This window comes from Pleurodeles waltl, chromosome 7 (assembly GCF_031143425.1).
Source record: "Pleurodeles waltl isolate 20211129_DDA chromosome 7, aPleWal1.hap1.20221129, whole genome shotgun sequence".
In the NCBI taxonomy this organism is placed as follows: domain Eukaryota; kingdom Metazoa; phylum Chordata; class Amphibia; order Caudata; family Salamandridae; genus Pleurodeles; species Pleurodeles waltl.
This window is the reverse complement of record NC_090446.1, coordinates 1,159,427,836-1,159,451,638: the sequence shown is the minus strand read 5'-3', so window position 1 is coordinate 1,159,451,638 and position 23,803 is coordinate 1,159,427,836. Positions and strand designations below refer to the sequence as shown.

General features: G+C 44.3%; 1 protein-coding gene across 2 annotated transcripts in view; it reads right to left on the bottom strand.

The window, feature by feature from the left end:
- SEC14L1 (SEC14 like lipid binding 1) overlaps window positions 1–23,803 on the bottom strand; it is a 443,723-nt gene that overhangs the window by 199,431 nt on the left and 220,489 nt on the right. For both annotated transcript variants that reach the window (XM_069200247.1, XM_069200248.1), the window contains 2 exons: window positions 17,427–17,598; window positions 17,083–17,217 (listed from right to left, as the gene is read on the bottom strand). In XM_069200247.1, coding sequence (XP_069056348.1) covers window positions 17,083–17,217; window positions 17,427–17,598 — 307 coding nt within the window. The remainder of the gene's footprint in view (window positions 1–17,082; window positions 17,218–17,426; window positions 17,599–23,803) is intronic.

The following is a 23,803-nucleotide window of genomic DNA, read 5'->3' as shown; positions in this document are numbered from 1 at the left end:
GCATCCTTGAGGTCTAAAGTTGCCATGTAGTCGTGCAGCTTTAGCAATGGCAATACTTCTTGTAGTGTGACCATGTGGAAGTGGTCTGATTTGATGAAAGTGTTGACTACTCTGAGGTCTAGGATTGGTCTCAGTGTTTTGTCCTTCTTTGGTATCAGAAAGTACAGTGAGTAAACTCCTGTGTTTATTTGTGTGTTTGGCACTAATTCGATTGCATTCTTTTGCAATAGTGCCTGCACTTCTATCTCTAGGAGATTGGAATGGTGTGTTGTTAAATTTTGTGCTTTTGGTGGTATGTTTGGAGGGAACTGTAGAAATTCTATGCAGTAACCATGTTGGATAATTGCTAGAACCCAAGTGTCTGTAGTGATTTTCTCCCATGCTCTGTAATAATGACCTATTCGTCCCCCCACTGGTGTTGTGTGGAGGGGGTGAGTGACATGTGAGTCACTGTTTAGTAGTAGGGGTTTTGGGGCTTTGGAATCTTCCTCTATTTCTAGGGAATTGCCCTCCTCTATATTGTCCCCGAAAACCTCCTCTATACTGTCCTTGGTAACTGGACGGTGTGGCTTGTGAGGTGTTGGCTTGTGTGCTTTGACCCCGAAACCCCCCTCGAAAGGGCGTTTTACGGAATGAGCTGTAATTCCCTCTGCTCTGCGGGGAGTAGAGTGCGCCCATGGCTTTGGCAGTGTCCGTATCTTTTTTGAGTTTCTCAATCGCTGTGTCCACTTCTGGACCGAACAGTTCTTTTTCATTAAAAGGCATATTGAGAACTGCTTGTTGAATCTCTGGTTTAAATCCAGACGTTCGGAGCCATGCATGCCTTCTGATAGTTACAGATGTATTAATTGTCCGTGCAGCTGTATCTGCAGCGTCCATGGAGGAGCGGATCTGGTTGTTGGAGATGGCCTGTCCCTCCTCAACCACTTGTTTTGCCCTATTTTGGAAGTCTTTGGGCAGATGTTCAATGAGATGTTGCATCTCGTCCCAGTGGGCTCTGTCATAGCGCGCAAGTAGTGCCTGGGAGTTCGCGATGCGCCACTGGTTTGCAGCTTGTGCTGCGACTCTTTTACCAGCTGCATCAAACTTGCGGCTTTCTTTATCTGGGGGTGGTGCATCTCCAGATGTGTGAGAGTTGGCCCTTTTCCTAGCTGCTCCTACAACAACAGAGTCTGGTGGCAGCTGTGTTGTGATGAAAGCCGGGTCTGTAGGAGGCGGCTTATACTTTTTTTCCACCCTTGGTGTGATTGCCCTACTTTTGACCGGGTCCTTAAATATGTCTTTTGCGTGCCGGAGCATACCAGGGAGCATAGGCAGGCTTTGGTAGGAGCTGTGGGTGGAGGAGAGTGTGTTGAACAGGAAATCATCCTCGACCTGTTCTGAGTGGAGGCTTACGTTGTGAAATTGTGCTGCTCTAGCCACCACCTGAGAGTACGCGGTGCTGTCTTCTGGTGGAGATGGTTTTGTAGGGTATGCCTCTGGGCTGTTATCTGACACTGGGGCGTCGTATAGGTCCCATGCGTCCTGGTCTTGGTCACCCTGGCTCATGGTGGTGTGAGCTGGGGAGTGTGATGGCGTTTGTGCTGGTGAAACGTTAATCACGGGCGGAGGAGAGGGTGGTGGTGTAACTCTTTTCACCACTTTTGGTTGTGGTACTTGTTCCGCCTGGAACTCCAACCTTCTCTTTCTCCTAATGGGGGGAAGGGTGCTTATTTTTCCTGTCCCCTGCTGAATGAAGATACGCTTTTGCGTATGGTCCGCATCAGTTGCTTGTAGCTCTTCCTCAAACCTATGCTTCTGCATTTGGGAGGTTAGCGAGTGCTCTTCTGTATAAGAGCCTGAAGCTGGGTCGCTTGCAGTTTGTTTCGGCGTCGAAACTGTGTCTGCGTGTTTTTTCGGCTCCGAGGTGACTTTTTTCCTTTTCGGTGCCGAAACCTCTCGGCGTCGATCTGTTTCGGTGCCGCTGTCTCGGCGTCGAGCCGTGTCCACACCGGCATCTCGGTGTCGAGGCTTGTCTCCAGCACTTTCTCGGTCCCGAGAGGGCTGCGTGCCGGTGTCTCGACCGGAGTCGGACGATCTCGGCACTGTTTGGGCCTTTTTCGGTGCCGACGGTCGGTCACCGATTTTATGGGTTGAGCCATGGCCTGGTGGCAGTGGCGTCCCCTGGGCCTTGTAAATGTTTCTTTGTGTGGTTTTCGACGTCTTACTCACGGTTTGTGTATCGTCGAATCCTTCGGAGTCTGAGTCTTGGATCGAGAAGGTACCTTCCTCTTCCTGTTCCTCGAACTCCCGTTGGGCTGTCGGTGCGGACGCCATTTGAAGTCTTCTGGCTCGACGGTCTCGGAGTGTTTTTCGGGACCGGAACGCACGACAGGCCTCGCAGGTGTCTTCGCTGTGCTCAGGTGACAGGCACAGGTTGCAGACCAAGTGTTGGTCTGTGTAGGGGTATTTATTGTGGCATTTGGGGCAGAAACGGAACGGGGTCCGTTCCATCGGCGTTCCTCAGCACGCGGTCGGGCCGACCAGGCCCCGACGGAGGATCGAAAAACTACCCCGAAGGGCACCGGAGCTCTTCGATCTTCGATGCGGTGTTGAATCTAAGTACGCCGATCCCGAACGCAACAATACCGACGAAAATCTTCCGAAATTAACTATTTTTTCCGTTCCGAAACTCGGAGCGACAGGAACACGTCCGAACCCGATGGCGGAAAAAAAACAATCGAGGATGGAGTCGACGCCCATGCGCAATGGAGACAAAAGGAGGAGTCACTCGGTCCCGTGACTCGAAAGACTTCTTCGAAGAAAAACAACTTGTAACACTCCGGCCCAACACCAGATGGCGAGCTATTGCAGAACATGCGTATCTACAGCGACAGATGCCATCGAACATGCTTGTTTCATTTGCATTTGACACAGGACGTGTCCACCTCAATTCCTGTTGCATGTAGAATCTCTGGTGTGTTGTACATCCTATGCAGAAATTTAAAATGTATCAACCTATGACTATTACTGAAGCATATCTGGCTTGTTTGTGCACCACAATAGCACCACATCTCAATCTGTCAGCTCCTCCACCAGAATAACCCTCCAGCTTTTCCTAGCCCTACAAGCTGATGCCAGTCTTGAATCAGCTATAAATTCACACACTTTAGTGATGAAGCCCTTGGGAGAATTCATCTTTTACTTTTCTTTCCATTGAGAGAGGCTTTGTTAGCAGCCCTGAACTCCTCAGGGGTTAACAGTATATTTAGGAACTCCCTTCCAGGTGCCTCTAGCCATGCTAGGATAGCGGATCACAAATAATCATTCATCTGGCTCTTGGGTTTATTACATCTGTCTGCATAAATATGAGTTTAAGTTCTAGGGAACTATGTCAGGATTTTCGGTGTGGTCATATGTCACGTGTCATCATTAGCCCTTACCTCTACTATATTTTGTGCTGCCCATTAGAAGAAAGCATCCTGGCCAAAGTCCTGCTTGATCTATCACCATAGTGATGAATCACAACATTTTTACCTAGATATATTATTTCCCTTTCTGCCCGCTTCTGATGTTGCAACAAAAGTTTATGTAGCAATTTTCCACCTCTAAATTGGACATCACAGCATATTGCCTCTCAAAGCATTTCTGGTCACTTTTCAACTTTATAAGTGCATGTTGAATCAATATGTCACATTCTTTGGATATGCACAAACTTCTTACGTAAGGTTTAAACGTCTGCCACCCCATAAAGTACCATGTAACCAAGTCCATATTTATCTCAAAACCCTCCTCTATACCCTTACAAGCATTATCCTTAAACAATGAGGAATTAAATGGCGATATCCATCATGCAGCACACGTTAGATCACTACCCTGGTAGACCTCTCTATAATAATAGGAAGGGTAGTGTTGAAGTCCTCTCCCATCCAGGATTGTATTTATTATGACATGTCACCTTTTATCATCACATTTTCCTAAGAAGTGGGTGTGCCTATGATGGCCTGTATGAATTAACAAGGGTACTTTTATCTATACCTGCCATGACGAGTTATGTATCTCCCTTCTGGGTCTGTAATAGACTCCATACATTTGAAATCTAGCTTCTGTCTGATTGGAACTGCCATTCCCCTGGCCAGAGAGTTATAAGATACTCTCTGGTTGCCAATTGTTATCTAACCTTTTTATTGCTCTTCTAAAACTTTGCACTGTAGATCTCCTCAAATGGTGCTGAGGAAAACCCCCTCTAGATCCACTCTCACACTGAAAGAACCCCAACTATCTATGTCCATCTCAATCACCCTCTCATACCAAATAAAGGTAGTTCTAATACCCTGTTAAACATTCCGTAAGGGGGTTCTCCCGTTGCCTAACAAGATGAGATGACACCTTAGATAACTATCCAGTTTCCTCATCAGTATCTTGCATCACAAATTTTAGGGAATAATATATCCCCGTTCCAGACTATAATTGCATAGTATTTAAAATGGTACGATAACGAGCTAGAGCAATATGTGATCCCTACCTCAATCTTTTAGTGTTTACAACCTTGCAGCACCATGTTTTCAAAGAATCAAACAAAATGGTTTCTTACCTGTAGGAGTACTTTTGAAGCTTGATGAATTTTCTGGATTCACATGATTCATTATTCCACCACCCAGTGGCTGGGTCCAGAATTCTTTCTATAGTAGTAGTCCTTTCTCCCTATTATTGTTGGCCATCGAAAATCCCACCATTTGGGGGGGGGGGGGGGGGGGGGGGGGGGGGGGGGGGGAGAGAGGAGTTCTGGATGTAAATCAAGAAAATTCTTTAAGCTGCAAAACTACTAGTACAGGTGAGAACACATTTTGTTTTGCAGCATGAATCTTTTATGGATTCACATGCTGTGCATTGATTTAGTAGATTTTTTTTTTTTTTTTTTTAAACTTCATGGTAGTTGTTTGGAAGATGAGTTAGAGATTGAAAATACAGTGTCCTTTGTCCTACTTAAGCTAGTTTGTTAATTTGAGTGGCTATGGAATGGTGGTTTATAAAAGTGTGCACTGGGAATTAAGTAGCAGCTCCGCAAATATCCTGTAATGCCATTGTTGCTCCTTTTTGCGAGTTTAGTGTGCCAACGGTTTGGAGATTTATTCCTGCAGCTTCATGACACATCTGAATAGTCTGAAATCCACGTGTCAACAGTATTTAACTGGTTTTCTTTTGTTGTCTGCAAAAGACAGAGTCGTTTTCCACTTCTGATTGACGTAGTTTTTTTTCCGAATAACACACTATCGCTCTTCTGGCATCTAACGTGTGCAGCGCTCTTTCCGCTGGAGTTTTTGCATCTCGAAAGAAGCTTGGTATCTGATTTGATTGATGTGGAAAAAATAGACAACCTTCTGCAAGAAATGCAGGTTTCTCCTCATGACTAGTCTTTCTTTGTGTATTTGCAAGGATGGTTCTTGTATAGTGAGTGTTTGCAATTCATTTATGCTACTCAGAGGTGTGTCATTGCTACCAAAAATGAAAATGTCACTTACCCAGTGTACATCTGTTCGTGGCATTAGTCGCTGCAGATTCACATGTTGAGCACAGTCCGCTGCCTGGTGTTGGGCTCGGAGTATTACAAGTTGTTTTTCTTCGAAGAAGTCTTTTTTGGTCACGGGACCGAAGGACTCCTCCCTCTTCGGCTCCATTGCGCATGGGCGTCGACTCCATCTTAGATTGTTTTCCCCGCAGAGGGTGAGGCTGGAGTTGTTTGCTATAAATAGTGCCCATGCAATGGAGTGAATACGTATGTACATAAAAAGTTTATAATCATTATTTACAAATGTACAAATGTTTAAGATTTAAGATTTACTTCTAAACGGCTACAGGCTTCCCGGGGAGGCGGGAGGGCACATGTGAATCTGCAGCGACTAATGCCACGAACAGATGTACACTGGGTAAGTGACATTTTCAGTTCGATGGCATATGTTGCTGCAGATACACATGTTGAGCATAGACTATAAAGCAGTTACCTCCCCTAAAAGTGGTGGTTTAGCCTGTAGGAGTTGAAGTAGTTTGGAATAATGTTCTTAGTACAGCTTGGCCCACTGTAGCTTGTTGTGCATTTAGTACATCTACACAGTAGTGTTTAGTAAATGTATGAGGCGTAGACCAGGTTGCAGCCTTACATATTTCGCTCATAGGAATGTTTCCTAGAAAGGCCATTGTAGCACCTTTCTTTCTGGTTGAGTGTGCCTTTGGTGTAATAGGCAATTCTCTCTTGGCTTTAAGATAGCATGTTTGAATACATCTGACTATCCATCTAGCAATGCCTTGTTTAGAGATTGGATTTCCTATGTGTGGTTTTTGAAAAGCTATGAACAGTTGTTTTGTTTTCCTGATTAACTTTGTTCTGTCAATGTAGTACATTAGTGCTCTTTTGATGTCTAATGTATGTAGTGCCCTTTCAGCCACGGAATCTGGCTGTGGGAAGAACACTGGTAATTCTACTGTTTGATTTAAATGGAATGGTGAGATTACTTTTGGTAGAAATTTTGGATTTGTTCTTAGAACTATTTTATTTTTGTGTATTTGAATAAATGGTTCTTGTATGGTAAATGCCTGTATTTCACTTACTCTTCTGAGGGATGTGATTGCAATGAGAAATGCGACTTTCCACGTTAAATATTGCATTTCACAGGAATGCAAGGGTTCAAAAGGTGGACCCATGAGTCTTGTTAAGACGATGTTAAGGTTCCATGAAGGAACTGGTGGTGTTCTTGGTGGTATAATTCTTTTTAGCCCTTCCATGAATGCTTTAATAACTGGTATTCTAAATAGAGACGATGAATGAGTAGTTTGTAGGTAAGGAGATATTGCTGCGAGGTGTATTTTTATAGATGAAAAAGCGAGGGTTGCTTTTTTGCAAATGTAGTAAGTATCCCACTATGTCCTTTGTAGAGGCATGCAATGGTTGGATTTGATTGGTATGGCAGTAGCAAACAAATCTTTTCCACTTAGATGCATAGCAGTGTCTAGTGGAAGCTTTTCTAGCTTGTTTTATGACCTCCATACATTCTTGTGTGAGGTCTAAGTGTCCGAATTCTAGGATTTCAGGAGCCAAATTGCTAGATTCAATGATGCTGGGTTTGGATGCCTGATCTGTTGTTTGTGTTGTGTTAACAGATCTGGTCTGTTGGGTAGTTTGACATGCGGTACTAGTGAAAGGTCTAGTAGAGTTGTATACCAAGGTTGTCTTGCCCATGTGGGTGCTATCAGTATGAGTTTGAGTTGGTTTTGACTCAATTTGTTTACTAGATATGGAAGGAGAGGGAGAGGGGGATAAGCGTATGCAAATATCCCTGACCAACTCATCCATAGAGCATTGCCTTGTGATTCGCGGTGTGGGTACCTGGATGCGAAGTTTTGGCATTTTGCGTTTTCTTTTGTTGCGAACAAATCTATCTGGGGTGTTCCCCAAATTTGAAAGTAATTGTTCAGAACTTGGGGGTGAATTTCCCATTCGTGGGCTTGTTGGTGATCTCGCGAAAGGTTGTCTGCTAGTTGGTTTTGGATCCCTGGAATAAATTGTGCTATTAGGCGAATGTGGTTGTGAATCGCCCACTGCCATATTTTTTGTGTTAGGAGACACAATTGTGTTAAGTGTGTTCCTCCTTGTTTGTTTAAATAATACATTGTTGTCATGTTGTCTGTTTTGACAAGAATGTATTTGTGTGTTATTATGGGTTGAAAGGCTTTTAACGCTAGAAATACTGCTAACAGTTCTAGGTAATTTATATGAAATTTTGTTTGGTGTACGTCCCATTGTCCTTGAATGCTGTGGTGATTGAGGTGTGCTCCCCACCCTGTCATGGAAGCATCTGTTGTTATAACGTATTGAGGCACTGGGTCCTGAAATGTCCGCCCTTTGTTTAAATTGTTGCTGTTCCACCATAGAAGCGAGAGGTATGTTTGGCGGTCTACCAACACCAGATCTAGAAGTTGACCCTGTGCTTGTGACCATTGTGATGCTAGGCACTGTTGTAAGGGTCGCATGTGTAGTCTTGCGTTTGGGACAATGGCTATGCATGATGACATCATGCCTAGAAGTTTTAGCACAAATTTTGCTTGTATCTTTTGGTTTGGAAACATAGCACTTATTACCTTGTGGAATGCTTGAACTCTTTGTGGACTTGGAGTGGCAATTCCTTTTGATGTGTTGATGGTTGCCCCTAGATATTGTTGTGTCTGACACGGTTCGAGGTGTGACTTTGTATAGTTGATGGAGAAACCCAGTTTGTGAAGGGTTTGTATGACATATGTGGTGTTGTTTGTGCACTTTCTTATTGTGTTGGTCTTGATTAGCCAATCGTCTAGGTAAGGAAACACATGTATTTGTTGTCTCCTGATATGTGCTGCTACTACTGCTAGACATTTTGTGAATACTCTTGGTGCAGTTGTTATTCCGAATGGCAACACCTTGAATTGGTAATGTATTCCTTTGAATACGAACCTTAGGTACTTTCTGTGAGAAGGATGTATCGGTATATGAAAGTACGCATCTTTTAGGTCTAATGTGGTCATGTAATCTTGCTGTTTGAGCAGTGGAATGATGTCTTGTAGTGTGACCATGTGAAAGTGGTCCGATATGATGTAGGTATTTAGTGTCCTGAGATCTAATATTGGTCTTAATGTTTTGTCTTTTTTTGGAATTAGAAAGTACAGGGAGTAAACTCCTGTGTTTTTTTGTTGTACTGGTACTAATTCTATTGCATCCTTTTGCAGTAGTGCTTGAACTTCTAGTCCTAAAAGTTCTAAATGTTGTAGTGACATTTTGCGTGTTTTTGGAGGGATGTTTGGTGGGAATTTGTGGAATTCTATGCAATAGCCATGTTGGATTATTGCTAGTACCCAATTGTCTGTTGTAATCTGCTGCCAAGATTGGTAGAATTGGCTTAGTCTTCCCCCCACTGGTGTTGAGTGAAGGGGTTGTGTGACTTGAAAGTCACTGTTTAGGTGGAGGTGTTTTTGGAGTTTGGAATTTTCCCCTACTCCTTGGGAATTGACCCCCTCTATATCCCCTGAAACCTCCCCTTTGGAATGAACCCTGATAGGGTGTGGTTCTTGTTTGTTGGCTGGTGGTGTCTGTGGGTTGGCCACGAAACCCCCCTCTAAATGGAGTTTTTCTAAAAGAGCCTCTGCTCTGCGGGGAGTAGAGTGCGCCCATGGCTTTGGCCGTGTCTGTGTCCTTTTTAAGTTTTTCAATGGCTGTGTCCACTTCAAGGCCAAAAAGTTGTTTTTCGTTGAAGGGCATATTAAGGACAGCCTGCTGGATTTCAGGTTTGAACCCTGAAGTGCGGAGCCATGCGTGTCTCCTTATGGTGACAGCAGTGTTGACTGTTCTTGCTGCAGTATCGGCTGCGTCCATTGAAGAGCGGATTTGATTGTTCGAGATCGTTTGTCCCTCTTCAACTATTTGCTGCGCCCTTTTTTGGTATTCCTGGGGAAGATGGTCTATGAGAAGTTGCATCTCATCCCAGTGTGCGCGGTCATATCGGGCTAGCAGCGCTTGAGAATTTGCGATGCGCCATTGGTTGGCTGCCTGTGATGCGACTCTTTTTCCTGCCGCATCAAATTTTCGGCTTTCTTTGTCCGGAGGTGGGGCGTCGCCAGATGTATGGGAATTTGCTCTTTTGCGAGCTGCCCCTACTACTACGGAGTCAGGTGGTAACTGCGAAGTAATAAACACTGGGTCTGTGGGTGGTGGTTTATATTTCTTATCCACCCTTGGGGTGATGGCTCTTGATTTTACGGGCTCTTCAAAAATTTGTTTTGCGTGCCGTAACATCCCTGGTAGCATTGGGAGACATTTATATTGGCTATGTGTAGCCGAGAGGGTGTTAAATAAAAAATCATCCTCTATAGGATCGGAATGCAGTTGGACATTGTGGAATTCTGCTGCCCTAGCCACCAGTTGCGAGTATGAGGTACTGTCCTCTGGCGGTGACAGCTTTGTGGGGTATGAATCGGGATCATTGTCCGGCACTGGGGTGTCGTATAAGTCCCAAGCGTCTTGATCCTGATTATCTTGACTTATAGTAGTTTGCGCTGGTGAGTGCATTTGTGGCGGAGTTTGTGCCGGCGATGCCTGTTGTGGTGGAGAGGGCGGAGGCGTGACTTTTTTAACCACTTTGGCTTGTGGTTGTGCGTCATCCTTGAGAAATCCGATCCTTCTTTTTCTCATTATTGGGGGAAGGGTTGATATCTTCCCTGTGTCTTGTTGGATGTACAGTCTCTTTTGTGTGTAGTCTGATTCTACACTTTGGAGCTCTTGTCCAAATCTGTGCATCTGGCCACTTATTCCTTGTTCCTCTGTGTAGGAAGGAGGTGTGGAACTTTTCGGCGCCGAGAGAGAATCTTTTTTCGGCTTCGGTACCGACTGAATTTTTGTGGCTTTCGGCAGTGTGTCTCGGTGCCGATGTTTTTCGGTGCCGGCATCTTGTTTTTGCTTCTCGGAGCCGCTATCTCGGCTCCGAGGTTGCTCCATGGCGGTCCCTCGACCGGAGTCGGGTGTCTTCGCTATGGGCGTGCCCTTTTTCGGCACCTTCAACGGGTCGCCGGTTTTATGGGTCGAGCCATGGCCTGTTGGCAGTGGCGTACCCTGGGCTTTTGTTTTTTCGATGGTCTTTATTTTCGACGTCTTACTCACTGTTTGTTGTTGTTGTTCGACGTCGGAGTCTCCGGATTCTGAGTCCGGAACCGAGAATGTTTCCTCTTCGAAACGTTGTTTTGTCGGCGTGGACGCCATTTGTAGACGCCTGGCTCTTCGGTCCCGGAGTGTTTTTCTGGACCGGAAGGCTCGACAGGCCTCACAGGTATCCTCCTTGTGCTCGGGGGACAAGCACAAGTTACAGACCAAGTGCTGATCTGTATAAGGATACTTACTGTGACATTTTGGGCAGAAACGGAACGGGGTCCGTTCCATCGGCTTCGGCGTCACACGCGGTCGGGCCGACCAGGCCCCAATGGGGGATCGAAGCTACCCCAAAGTCTTCCGATGATCGGTGTCGATGTACCTAACTATCCCGATACCGAACGGAACAATACCGACGCTTTCTTCCGAGATTCTGACTAACATTCCGAACCGAAACACGGAGCGAAAAGGAACACGTCCGAACCCGACAGCAGAAAAAAACAATCTAAGATGGAGTCGACGCCCATGCGCAATGGAGCCGAAGAGGGAGGAGTCCTTCGGTCCCGTGACCGAAAAAGACTTCTTCGAAGAAAAACAACTTGTAATACTCCGAGCCCAACACCAGGCAGCGGACTGTGCTCAACATGTGTATCTGCAGCAACATATGCCATCGAACATAGAGTTTCCTTTTCCTCCTGATTGGGGGAAGAGTGCTGATCTTCCCTGTACCACTTTGTATGAAGATCTGCTTTTGGGTGTGGTCTACATCTGTGGTTTGCAAATCTTCCTCAAACCTGTGTTTGCGCGTTTGGGAGGACAGTGATTGTTCCTCTGAGTACGAACTGGCAGTCGGTTCGGTTGCTGGTCGTTTAGGCACCGAAACCGTGTCTTTTGTCATTTTCGGCTCCGACGAGATTTTTCTCTTTTTCGGTGTCGAACTTTCTCGGCGTCGACCATCTTCGGTGCCGCTGTCTCTGTGCCGAGCAGCCTCGGTGGTGCTGTCTCGGTGACGACCCTTTTCTGCAGCACTTTCTCAGTCCCGAGATTGCTGCGTGCCTGTGTCTCGACCCGAGTCGGACGACCTCGGCACCAGTTCGCCTTTTTTCGGTGCCGATGGACGGTCACCTACTTTATGGGTTGAGCCATGGCCTGTTGGCAGTGGCGTCCCCTGGGCTTTGTCTGTTTTCCCGTGTGGTGCTTGCTTCGACGTCTTACTCACGGTTTCTTCGACGTCGAATTCTTCCGAGTCCGATTCATGGATGGAGAAGGCTTCTTCTTCTTCTCCCTGTTCCTCGAACCCTCGTTGTCCTGTCGGCGTGGACGCCATCTGCAACCGTCTGGCTCTTCGGTCACGTAGCGTTTTTCTGGACCGAAACGCTCGACAGGCCTCACACGTTTCTTCCTTGTGCTCGGGTGACAGGCACAAGTTACAGACCAAATGTTGGTCTGTATAGGGATATTTACTGTGGCATTTAGGACAGAATCGGAACGGGGTCCGTTCCATCAGTGTCGATATTGCACGCGGTCGGGCCGACCAGGCCCCGACGGTGGATCGAAATTACCCCCAAAGGGCTACCGGAGCTCTTCAGGATTCGGTGTCGATTCTAATCTAACCCGATACCGAACGAAACAATACCGACGTAGTTTTCCGAAGTTATGACTATCTTTCCGTCCCGAAACACGGAGCGAAAAGGAACACGTCCGAACCCGATGGCGGAAAAAAAACAATCTAAGATGGAGTCGACGCCCATGCGCAATGGAAACAAAGGAGGAGGAGTCCCTCGGTCTCGTGACTCGAAAAGACTTCTTCGAAGAAAAACAACTTGTAACACTCCGACCCAACACCAGACGGCGGACTATGCACAGCATGTGTATCTGCAGCTACACATGCCACCGAACATAACATTCTTAAGACCACTGGCTCATTTAGATGAAAGTTTGATTTTACTTTTGGTATGTACTTAGGGTTTATTCGAAGTGTAACACCATTTGGAGTGAACTGGAGAAAAGGTTCCTTGACGGTGAAGGCTTGTATGTCACTCACTCTTTTTATTGATGTGAGAGCTAGGAAGAGCGATGTCTTCCAAGAGATGAATTTTAAATCTGACCTGTGGATTGGCTCGAAAGGAGGCTTCATGAGTTGTCCTAACATTATGTTTAATAACTATAACGGTGGAGGTTTGCGCACCAGTGGAAATACTCTAAAAGGCCCTTGCGGAATTGTTTTACAATCCTGGTAGAATACATCGAGGAGGTCTGCTGAGAGTGGCAGAATGTTGAAATTAACACCACATGTACCCTTATTGAGGAATAAGAGAGTCCGGATTTTGCTAAATGTAATAAATAAGGAAGTATTTGTTTTGGAGGTGACGTCACAGGATGGACTCCTTCCGTAACACCAGAAACAGAAACACTTCCATTTAAGTTTATAGGTCTTATTGGTGGTGTCCGCTCTGGCTTTGGCCAATATTTATCTACATTCCGATGAAATGCTCAAGGTGGAGTATTCATTGAATTCAGGAGCCAGGCCGATAAGTGTAGAGGTGAAGGATTCGGATGCCTGACTTGGCCCTGGTACATGGTCAGTAGGGCTGGTGTCTGAATAGAACATGTGGTTGCTTCGAATACAGAAGGAGTTCTGTGAACCATATCGGTCTGGGCAAGCTGGGTGCCACTAGGAGACCACATCCCTCTGCTTTTATTTTGCTGATCACTCTGGGCATCAGGGGAATCAGGGGAAAAGCACAGGCATAGATTCCTGACCATCTCATCAAAAAAGCATTTCCCCATAACCTTTTTGGGGATGCCAGCTTGCATAATATGGGACGTCTGGAAAAGCTGATTTAGAACCTGTTGGTCGAGTTCCCACTTGTGATACGGGATGATTGCCCTGCTCAAAGAGTCCGCTAGGAAGTTGGCTTGCCCTGGCAGCTGTTCTGCTTACAGAGAAATTTGGTTCTCTATGGCCCATTCCCAAATGCTCTGAGCCTTATGTGAAAGCTCCAAGGACTTTGTGCCGCCCTGTTTGTTTAGGTACAACATACTTGTGGTTTTGTCCATTCTGATGATAATTTTTGAGTTCTGTCTTTTTAGTAAGAAAGCCTACAGTGCCACATCTACTGCTTTCAACTCCAGTTGGTTTATGTGAAGTTGTTTGTTCTTTTGTGTCCAGTTGCACTTATCAGTAGATTTTGAAGGTGGGCACCCCAACCTTCGAGTGACGCATCTGTCGTTATTATATATTTTGGCACTTGCAGAAATGAAAGGCCCTTGGAGAAGTTTGACTGTTTTCTACCAAGATATGGCAGCTTTTATTTCCCATGTGATCTGAATTCGATCGTTGAAGGAGCCATTCATTTGGAGCCACTGAGTGTCTAGTAGCTCCTGTAAAGGTCGCATGTGCAGTCGGCAATTTGGGATCAGTGGAATACATGAGGAAATCATTCCCATGAATGATTTGTAATTCCGAACTGAAAATAACTTTTTTGTTGATAGCTTTTGAGCCATTTTGGAAATCTTTTGCTGTCTTTCGAGATGGAAATGCCCTGCTTTGGAAGTTATCCAGTATCGCTTCTGGGAAATTCAACTGCTTTGAGGGATGGAAGTGTGATTTGCAATAGTTGATGGTAAGTGATGGAGTCTCTTTCTGGCCCTGCATGGCGTGATGTGCCTGCCTCTGTTTTTCTCTCACCTTCAAGGTTTTTGGCTTAAACACTGCACAGGCGTCACAATCATTGCTTCGGTGATCTAGCAGAAGATAGAGGTTACCCACCTGGTGTGCAAACTTGTGATGGCACCTTCAGCGAAATGGTGTATTTTCCCAGCCACCCAGAACAGAGGTTCCCTGCCTAGGCATTCTCCGGTGTAACTTGGTGTGCTTGTTGAATTCAAACCCGACGTTTTCTTGACTTAATAAACGTCTCTTTTTTTAATGCTTGAAGAGCCTTCAGCGATGCTTCTAGACCCAACGGCAAAAAAAAAAAAAAAGAATCTGAAGATGGTGCCCACACAAGGAAGTTTCTTGGGAGGGTGTATGACATCAGGAAGGGCTGTATTAGGCACCAAAAGGTGAGACCATCAATACCCAAAAAAAAAAAAATAATAAATAAATACCGCAGCAAGGAAGAACTACTACTATACAAAGAATTTCGGACCCCAACCACTGGATGGCGGAATAATGCACAGCATGTAAATCCAGAAAAGATTCACTCTGCAAAAAGATATTTATGTCTAGCGCCGATACATAAACAACAAAACCATTCTGTGAGTCTTTCGGCTAGAGGATATCATTAGTAATTATTATCCGGAGTTGCAAAGCTGAGGGCATTGGCTTTTCAATGGAGATTTCTTCGCCTCTGCTTACATAAATGCTATTGCCACTCTGTGATCTGTGAAAAAGTGAAGCTTGTATTTATGTCTTGCTACTGAGAAATCTGGATATACAGAGCACAATGATCTCTTGTATTGTAGAGCCTTCTTCTCCCTGCCCCACCTCAGAGCCACACACATCACAATTTCGATAAAACAATATATTCACTATGATGGGCCTAGGAGATAAACGGGGTGAGGGTCTTGACGTCAAACAGCGATGCACTCCAATATAACTAAAAGGGAAAATGTTTCAGATTCTAGCAATGTTTTGAACATTGGCTCCACAAATTACACACTTTTGGCCAGTGTTGGTAGATTTAGAAACTCTAGTTATACACAAGCTATTATGTCTGGATCTTGATTCTAAGTCCTAATTTTTTCACAGACAATGGTGTGCTGCTTTTTAAACTGTTGTGCCTTACGTCTTTGGTCATTTGTTGCACGCTACACTATGGACATGCGCCTTCCTGACATGTCCAGCACATTTTTTCAGCCTTTCTTTCATTCTATCAATACAGCTCCTATGGGTTTTTAATTTTACCATCTACAGTGTGCAGACTTTGTTTAAAATCTAACAGTAAACTTAACACCGATTTCTTTGCTGTCGCTATTGCTGGCCTCAGGGTCCACACTCCCCCTTCACTAGTGAGGTGCTTTGATGAACTGTCCCTCAAAGGACACCTCTGTGCTTTGTTCTCCACATTATGAGTGTCTCTCTCACAGAGCCTGCCTCCACTGTTCCATGTTAAGCAATTATATGTTCTGCTGGACAGTTATCCGGAGTAGAAAAGAATCACTCACCTCCCCAACCCAGATGCATGACACTCAAAGCCCTTCCACTGGAATGTTTACTACTCCTTTGCTTATTAGCCTCCATCATCGCCTGCAGCCTTACACTGCGTGGCGAAGGAAGAGTCCAGGCATGACTCCTAGGGCCCTATGGCAAATAGGGTGCACTTTTCCTGTTTGCACCACACCTTTATGTAGGTGCACCATGCACAGAAAGGTGAATTGCACCCTATTACAAAGAATTCACTCCCTTCAGGGCAACTCCAAACAAGTGCTGCCCTGGGGGCAGCACATTCAAGTGAAATACAGAGCAACTGCCGCACAGCAGCTTCATGTTTCACAGTACAGGCTGCACCCACCTGCACTCTTAAGAGGGATTAGAGATCTCCTTGCAGGCAGACGCAGTGAGTTACTGTACCCGCCTGCAAGGGGATGTCTGGTGATGTCCATGGGACCCCCCTTCTCCGGTTATATGTCGGAACCACGGGTGCCTAAACCACCTGTGGCTCAACAACGAGGTCGGAACAACGATCTTGTTCTAAACCTAATGCCTTTACCACGAATACGTTTACGACTATTTTACTGTTGTAAACGCATTCCTGGTAAAAGCATTACCAGTCAGCATACACGACCCAGCATGCTTCCACCACAGCCCCCACCCCACTAAACTAAACCCTGACCCCCCCCTAAACTCTAATCACCCCAGACCCCCACCCCACCCCAAAAACTAAAAATACCACGAGTCCCCACCCCTAAAACCTAAACCCTGCTCCCCAAATCCTAATCACCCCTCGCCCTCCCACCCCCCAAAACAGCCCCAGTCCAACTTACCTCCTCCTTTACCGCGTCCACTCCAACTCCCTTCTGTACCTTAACCATGCATGTACGTTGTTCAGACATGCGTGGTTAAGGTACCGAAACCAGGGAGTTGTGGAAAACAAAAGCGTTGTTTTGCTTTTGTTTTTCACAACCTCGTGGTTCTGGACTAGTTCTTCTGGGTGTTTCCCCCTTTCTCCCCTTCAGAGGGCTGCCATCAGAAGGCGCACTGACAGCATGCCCCTTTTATTGTGTGCGCTCTCAGAACACTTCAACAGCTTTGCCTTTGCGCCACATCCATAGTACGGCTGACACATTTTCTTCTCTGATCAATAGGCATTTTGTCAATATGCTTGGGTATATACTCTATGCACTGGACAATGCTAGGCTGACCTCCTGTCAAATGCTATAAAATTACAGGCAGTATCTGAACAGAGAACACCTGGTAGGGCTTCTTTGCTTACCATGCACTCGCCACTGAGGAAATCTGGGATAATCTCTTTATCGATATAATCCACAAGGCCACCAGGTCCCTGATAATCATTTCCAGCATAAATGAGGAATTTCTTTCTGGTATTGTCATCTATGAAAGGACTCACCTGCAGGAGAAAGAAAACAAATCTGTTCACGATAAAAGCCTTCCAAATCCTCTAGCAAATCCTGCTAGCAAGGTTGGCTACTGTTCTAAATGTTCTAAAATAAACTGTTGTCTTAATGTGGGTGGTTTAGCTTTTGGCTGTGACATTTATATAAAAGTGTGTAACATTTCTACGAAAGCACCATTTTTATAATTGATCTACAAACTTACTAGAGTCCAGAGAACAGGAAAGACTCGTGGGGCTCTGAGGATGAGAAGACGACCCAGTGTTTCTGGGTAATTGGCCTCAACAACCTCAATAATTCGAAGTAATGCTTTGACGCCAGGCCTCCACAAGTGCCTCATGTTTAATCCCTCAAGGTCCACCAAGCAGGTCCAGGAGCTTAAGTGAGGAAACAAGAATGAAAAACATCAGACATTTTAATCAAACTGACTGGCTGTCATGATGATAACCACAAAATATGAGGTAAAACTAAGGCTGTTGCACCAATTATAGTAACATCTGAAATCCATCAATTAACTACTTGCACGTTTGTCTCACAATGAAATAAATATAATGCACACCAAAACGGACATACACCAGAACAAGATGACCGAACAAAGTGAGTTCATATTTGAAGTGCCATTTAACCCAACTGCTCGGGTACAGTAGAGCCATTTGTCCAGTTTCCTCATTTCAGGTTGACAAAACAACACCTGATGTAGGTGAATGCCACTTATGCTTTCAGTCACTTAGGGTCAAACACTATAAGCTTACAGAAATGTATATGAAGCACTTAGGACTTGGCTGAGAGACCAGCAGCAAATCATGGAGGAATTAAATGGTCAATGTGGCACTTACCTCAAATAAAGTTATAAGAACTCCAAGAATGAGGGAACGTGTTCAAACGTAATGCAGTGAGGACCTGCCTGCCACAGTTGGCCAGTGACAACCTAATATCTTGAACATATCTGAATACTTAATAGGGGCAGGTGGAATGCTTTGTTCCACCTGCAGAATTTAGTGACTCCGCGTTACTCTTGTAACCCAGAGTTACGGCACAATTCCGCCAATCGCTGCATGCAGACATTTTTTTGCCATAAGGCTCCAGAACTGCAAGAACGAGTGAGAACTAGCGTTCCTGAGTGCCATTTTCCAACACGGACGGTTGCAGTCAAAGGGGCTTTTTGAGTAGATGTGCTCCCGCTTGAGTAGATTTTCTACTGGAGCAGCAGCAAAATCAACTTGAATGACCATGCTCTATTGTGCACCGCATGGAACCATCTGCACTGATTTTTCAGCATTGCTTGCACTACTGGCGCTAAATTGCAGCGTGCCGTGCATATATTCCGTCCATTGGCAGGACTCTGCGGAATACTGAGTTTTTATGAAATTCCACGAGTTCCGCCCACTCCTAATATTCACTTTCAATCACACAGAAAAAGTTGGTGCATTTTGTGTGAGACACAATTTGGATTAAGCAAGAGAACAGCAGCTGTACAACATTTGTAACAATATGAGGCAGAAAAAAACCTCAAACTCAGCAGCTCTCCATCACAGATTTAAAATTGTAGAAATACAAAATGGATGACGTACTAGTGAAGCCTATTCAGGGAAGATGACCCTGGGGTGGTAAAAGCATGATGAGATCGCCCTGAAGCAGTAAACTACACAATGACCTGATCTACTTTCTTCCTCACTGGAGTTACTGCAGTACTGTATATTTTGGAGTGCCAGCACTGAAAAGGTCCTGTTATACATGTAGGAATATTGCAATATGCAGGACTCCTTGCCTCCGAGATAATGGGAGGTGGTGGCCCATTCCTTGAGGAAGTTAACTTGGATATATGATGTACCACGGTGCACTCATAGGAGTTAGAAAACACTGTATGCATGCCCAGATTATTCAGGTGTGGCTTCTGAATTTTCTGTATTGGAGAAAAAAAGGTATACACAAACTGACACACAAACAGAATGCAGCATAAGAAAGTATGATTGCACCAGAGGAGATGATGGTGTCTAGTAATGATCTGACGACAAGCAAGAACCCAGAGGGATGGATTACCTGTAGAGTTTTAGCAGTGTTCAGGATACAATTGAGAAATATCGGATAGGGGTTTACCCAGAGGAACCCGGAACAAGCCACTGTCTTTGCTTAACGTGGACAATAAGGTTCTGGATGAGCATGAATAATCAAGTTAACCATCAACTGGTATGTAGAGATTAATGCATGTTTATCCCAGGCAGGAGAACCACTCTCAATGTTAGATGTCTAGCATATGTAAAGGGAGAATCCATGGCTACAACGGAGGAAATGACACAGATGGCTTAAGAAACACAGAAAATGTCTTGACACAGTACTTTGGGAGTACCAATTTGCAGTACTGAAGACTATGAACTTTGGACTGGTATTCAATAAAATTGCCTCAATATAATATACAAAGCCCCTAGCAAGGGTTAGAACAATGTCCTTTCAGAGGAAATGGACATGGTCATGTGGCAAGGGTGCCATCTATCCCCACTCCTATTTATGTCAGAAGAAGCATTGGCTTACCAACCACATAACAAATTAAACTATTGGGTAACAGAAATACACAGTTGTCAACATCTGCTATCACTGTAAGAAAAATTATAGTTTATTTAACAGGAGTAAATCCAATGAGATACCAACATGGTTATTGGGACACCTTGGGCGCCACTATGGTCTGCAAATCAACAAACAAAAACGACGTGTTGCCATTATGGCCTCCCAATCACTGGAAAGGGAACTGCTGGCAGAACTGAATATTACTTGGGTATGTTACTCTTTTTGCTACCATGGCATTCAGGTTACACACAGAGAAAACAGATGCGCAAACCCAATAGCAGTAGATTGCTTGAAACCATTATCAAGTCAGTAGATTACTTGAAAAAAAAAAAAAAAACGTGCCCTTGATTCTGGCATGAAGAACAGAAATTGCCAAAATGTTTGTGCTTTGTAGATATTTATAACTGCTTCAATGTTATTATGTAGCTGATGACACATCTGTGCTTTAGGTGATTGAAGTCTGCAGTGACGGGACTAATTTGTCACAAACAGAGAAGCAGGGTGAAAATGGGCACACTACAGTATACATATGAAGGGGGGCGAAGGGTGCCCGGGACTAGTACATTAATACCTAGCCACACAAATACAGTTTACTGCAGATTGAAGTTGAGAGGAGGCCAATATAGACAGGGATCTATAGGAGGCCTTACTGTTAAAAGAACGCATTACTTTGGAAACTTGTAAGGTACATACAAATAAACTATAACTGGTTCATACAACGAAACAGTCTGGAAATTATTTTTAACTAGATGGGGTAAGGTATTATCCTATACACATCAGTATCACTGTGGGTGATACAAGAGTTGGTCCAAATGGACAGAAAAATAATATGGTCATATGGAAAGTGGGTATAGTGGATAAGGGGTAGAGGATTAAGGATAGTAGGAGCCGATAAGGGAAGCAAGTGATCGTTATTCGTTATGTGGCCATCAGGCACAACACTCCCAAACAACTGGTGGCAAGATAAAAAATGAAAAAAGAATGTTGGCTGAGTTTATTGATAGTAGCTGAAGTGATATCCTGCTTTTGCTGCACCAAGTATCACACAATGCCAAATTTTGCATTGTCCATGTTTTACAAAGAACATAAGTAACACCAGAAAATTAGACACCATAAGAGACACTAACTGCTTTAAAAGTAAAATGATTAGGTGCATTACAATGCAATGGATGGCTCTAGGGCGCCCAGAGTTGAAAACAGGACAAAGGATATAAAATAATAAACATGTGCTGAGGAAAAAAAGTTGAAATTAACTAGGACTGATGAAAAATTACTAGAACACTTGGAAAATATGGTGTCTACTCTCTATGGATCTTGTATATCCACCAGATACTAGACCTCCTTGAACACATGGTGACTAATTTTGACGAAACGTGTAATGTATGTAAATTTGTGCTGACATATGTGCTATAGATCTTTGATTTTAGGTATCCACTTTAATATATTGTACCAGCTTCTAAACAACAATAGTACTAATGGCATTTTTAAAATTAATTTCTGTATTGGTTTCTCAAGCATATGGTGTATGCAACAACTTGCTTTAGTGGAGTATCAAAGGCACAATACAGCTAGGTATTGTCGTAGCTGGACTCTCGTTCCTAGGCAAGACTGCTGGTTTAGGGGAGACAGCACTTTTGTTTGTGGGTGACTGAGTCACTCCTACAACAAGTGGCAAATGTCGTATCAAGCCTCTTGGCTCACAACAGTATCTTATCAAAACTAAGAAATCAAAGGTAATTTCTGGCAGCCTTACGCATTGACTCTAGATGGAGACATCTCAGAGAAGTCGTGGTGGAACGGATGTTACCCTTTCCTCTCATTAGCAACAAGTCTCGTACACACACAGGCAATGAAGGAGATACAGGAAAGTTTTCACTATATTTATCTAAAAGACAGCAATCTACGATAAAATGCATGTGCTGCCATGATTAAGATACTGAACAGTAAAAGAAGCAGAATTATGAAGATGAGAGCTGTGAATATAAGCCCCCCCCCATCATCTAACGATAAACATGATATAAAATTCCTAACCAAGAAAGCCTAATTCTCTACCCTATTGAGAGCTAGGTATGATTAACCCAATCTGCCAGTACCATGTCCATAAGAACCGCTCCCCAACCCTTGTTACCTTGGAATGAGGTCTCTAGGTCAGACTCCGTGGTGACACAAAGGCTGAGTTCTGCAGCAAGGTGACATGCAGCATAGATGGTATCTGGAAGGAATCCCTATATTGACCTTGTCCGTGTGAGGTGTATTTATACAGAACATGTAGGACCCCTGATGCAGGTATGATCCTAAACAACTGATAAGGAGGCAGACTTGTGTCGGCAATTATACAAACAATCCCCAACAAGAGTACATTATGTTCTTATCACATGTAATACCTACCTACATCACTGATCATGAAACTGATAAGGACGCCTTCACAGAGTGGCACTGCTAATGCAAATCGAAACATTTCTATTAACTATAAACAATGGCAGCCATTTCAGAAGAAATAATAAAAATAAATTGAATAAAACAGAGCATGTTAAGTAGGCTAAAAGTCTCTAGGTGATGCGGGCACAGGCCTTCAAGCCAAAAGGCTAAGCTAAACTCCTGAGTCCCAAAAAGAACTAAAATGGATTCACCACAGTATGCTTACAGCATTTCAACACACAAATTACAATAAACAATGCGTAATTGCTTCCACATTAATAAGTGTCTCTCAGTCCGTTGGAAGACAGTGACGTGTTTATGTGCATGTGTATCCAGTAATGCATTATTTGTCATAAGCGAAATGTAGTCCTGTTTATAATTTCTACTTGCGAAATAGAGAAGAATAAACATGTGACTAAAGAGGAAGTAAAGAATGGGTGCTTAGTGATAATCATCATGGAAATGAGTACCTTTATCAAATGTAGTAGTATCTTAACTCCCTCTAGGAGACTAATGCAATTTTCTTTGTTCTGTTTGTGGATGTGGAATACATGGTGAGAAGTAAAAACAATAAATTAAAAATCTTACGAAGAGACAAATCAGTTTCAATAGATAGAAGCAATTAGCCAAGCCTCGTCTTACTTTATTTCTAAGGTTGCAGAAGCTCTGTCTTTCGTATGATAACTGGTTGATCATTGTCTACGCTGACAGCTAGTGTTGGGTTTGGATCGTCACAACTTGTTTACTTCAAGAATAAAGTTTCAGTGCTGAGAATGAGTCTTGGCCACATATCGAAACCCACAATCATCAGCATGCAGACGCCACTTGAGATGATATTTTCCCTGACACATGTTTGACTGTGCTGGCACTTAAGATTTCCTTCCAGAAGAAAAGTGAGTGGCACAGGGGAAAACACAATATCACGTTTGCCAAACAGTTAGACAGGGGTAAAAGTTTTCACCTTCAGTATTTGCTGTTGTAGATTATATGCTCTGCATGAAATTAAAAGTACTGCCTCTTCCCCTTTAAATCCGAGGAAGAATAATGTTTTTAAACTGTTTGATCCCCTCAGAAGGTCTTCTGCAACACCCTCAGCCAGTACATATAGCACAGCATCTCACACAGGACAAACTCCAGAGAATCTTCCTCAAGGTTTTGTCGTAGTGCCCACGCTGCCCTACAGCCGAGGCAAACATGCTGCACATGTTCTGGAGCTGTACAATGTCCTGCAGTCTTTGAACGGGGGTCACGGACACTCTTGACACAATTACGGGACGTACTGCACTCAACTACATGGCTAGCAGTGTGTTAGGCCTTTAGAAAACCCTGAAGTGCAAGGGAAGCTGCAAACCGCTTTATTGACCAGGCATTACTAGTGGTGTGTAAAGGAATTGCTATGCATTGGAAGGCTAGCACACTGCCACATGTTCGGGCTGTGGCAGGCAGCAAATCCTAAGTGGGGCAAGCCCCAAGTCACAGCGTTCCGGCGAGAAGAGGCGTGAGGACTGCAGAAGTGACCCAGAGCACAGGACTGGGTTGATTTATTTAAGTGACCTTTAGGGACCGCAGGACAGTTCAACCACCTTGGACCGATCCCCCGTA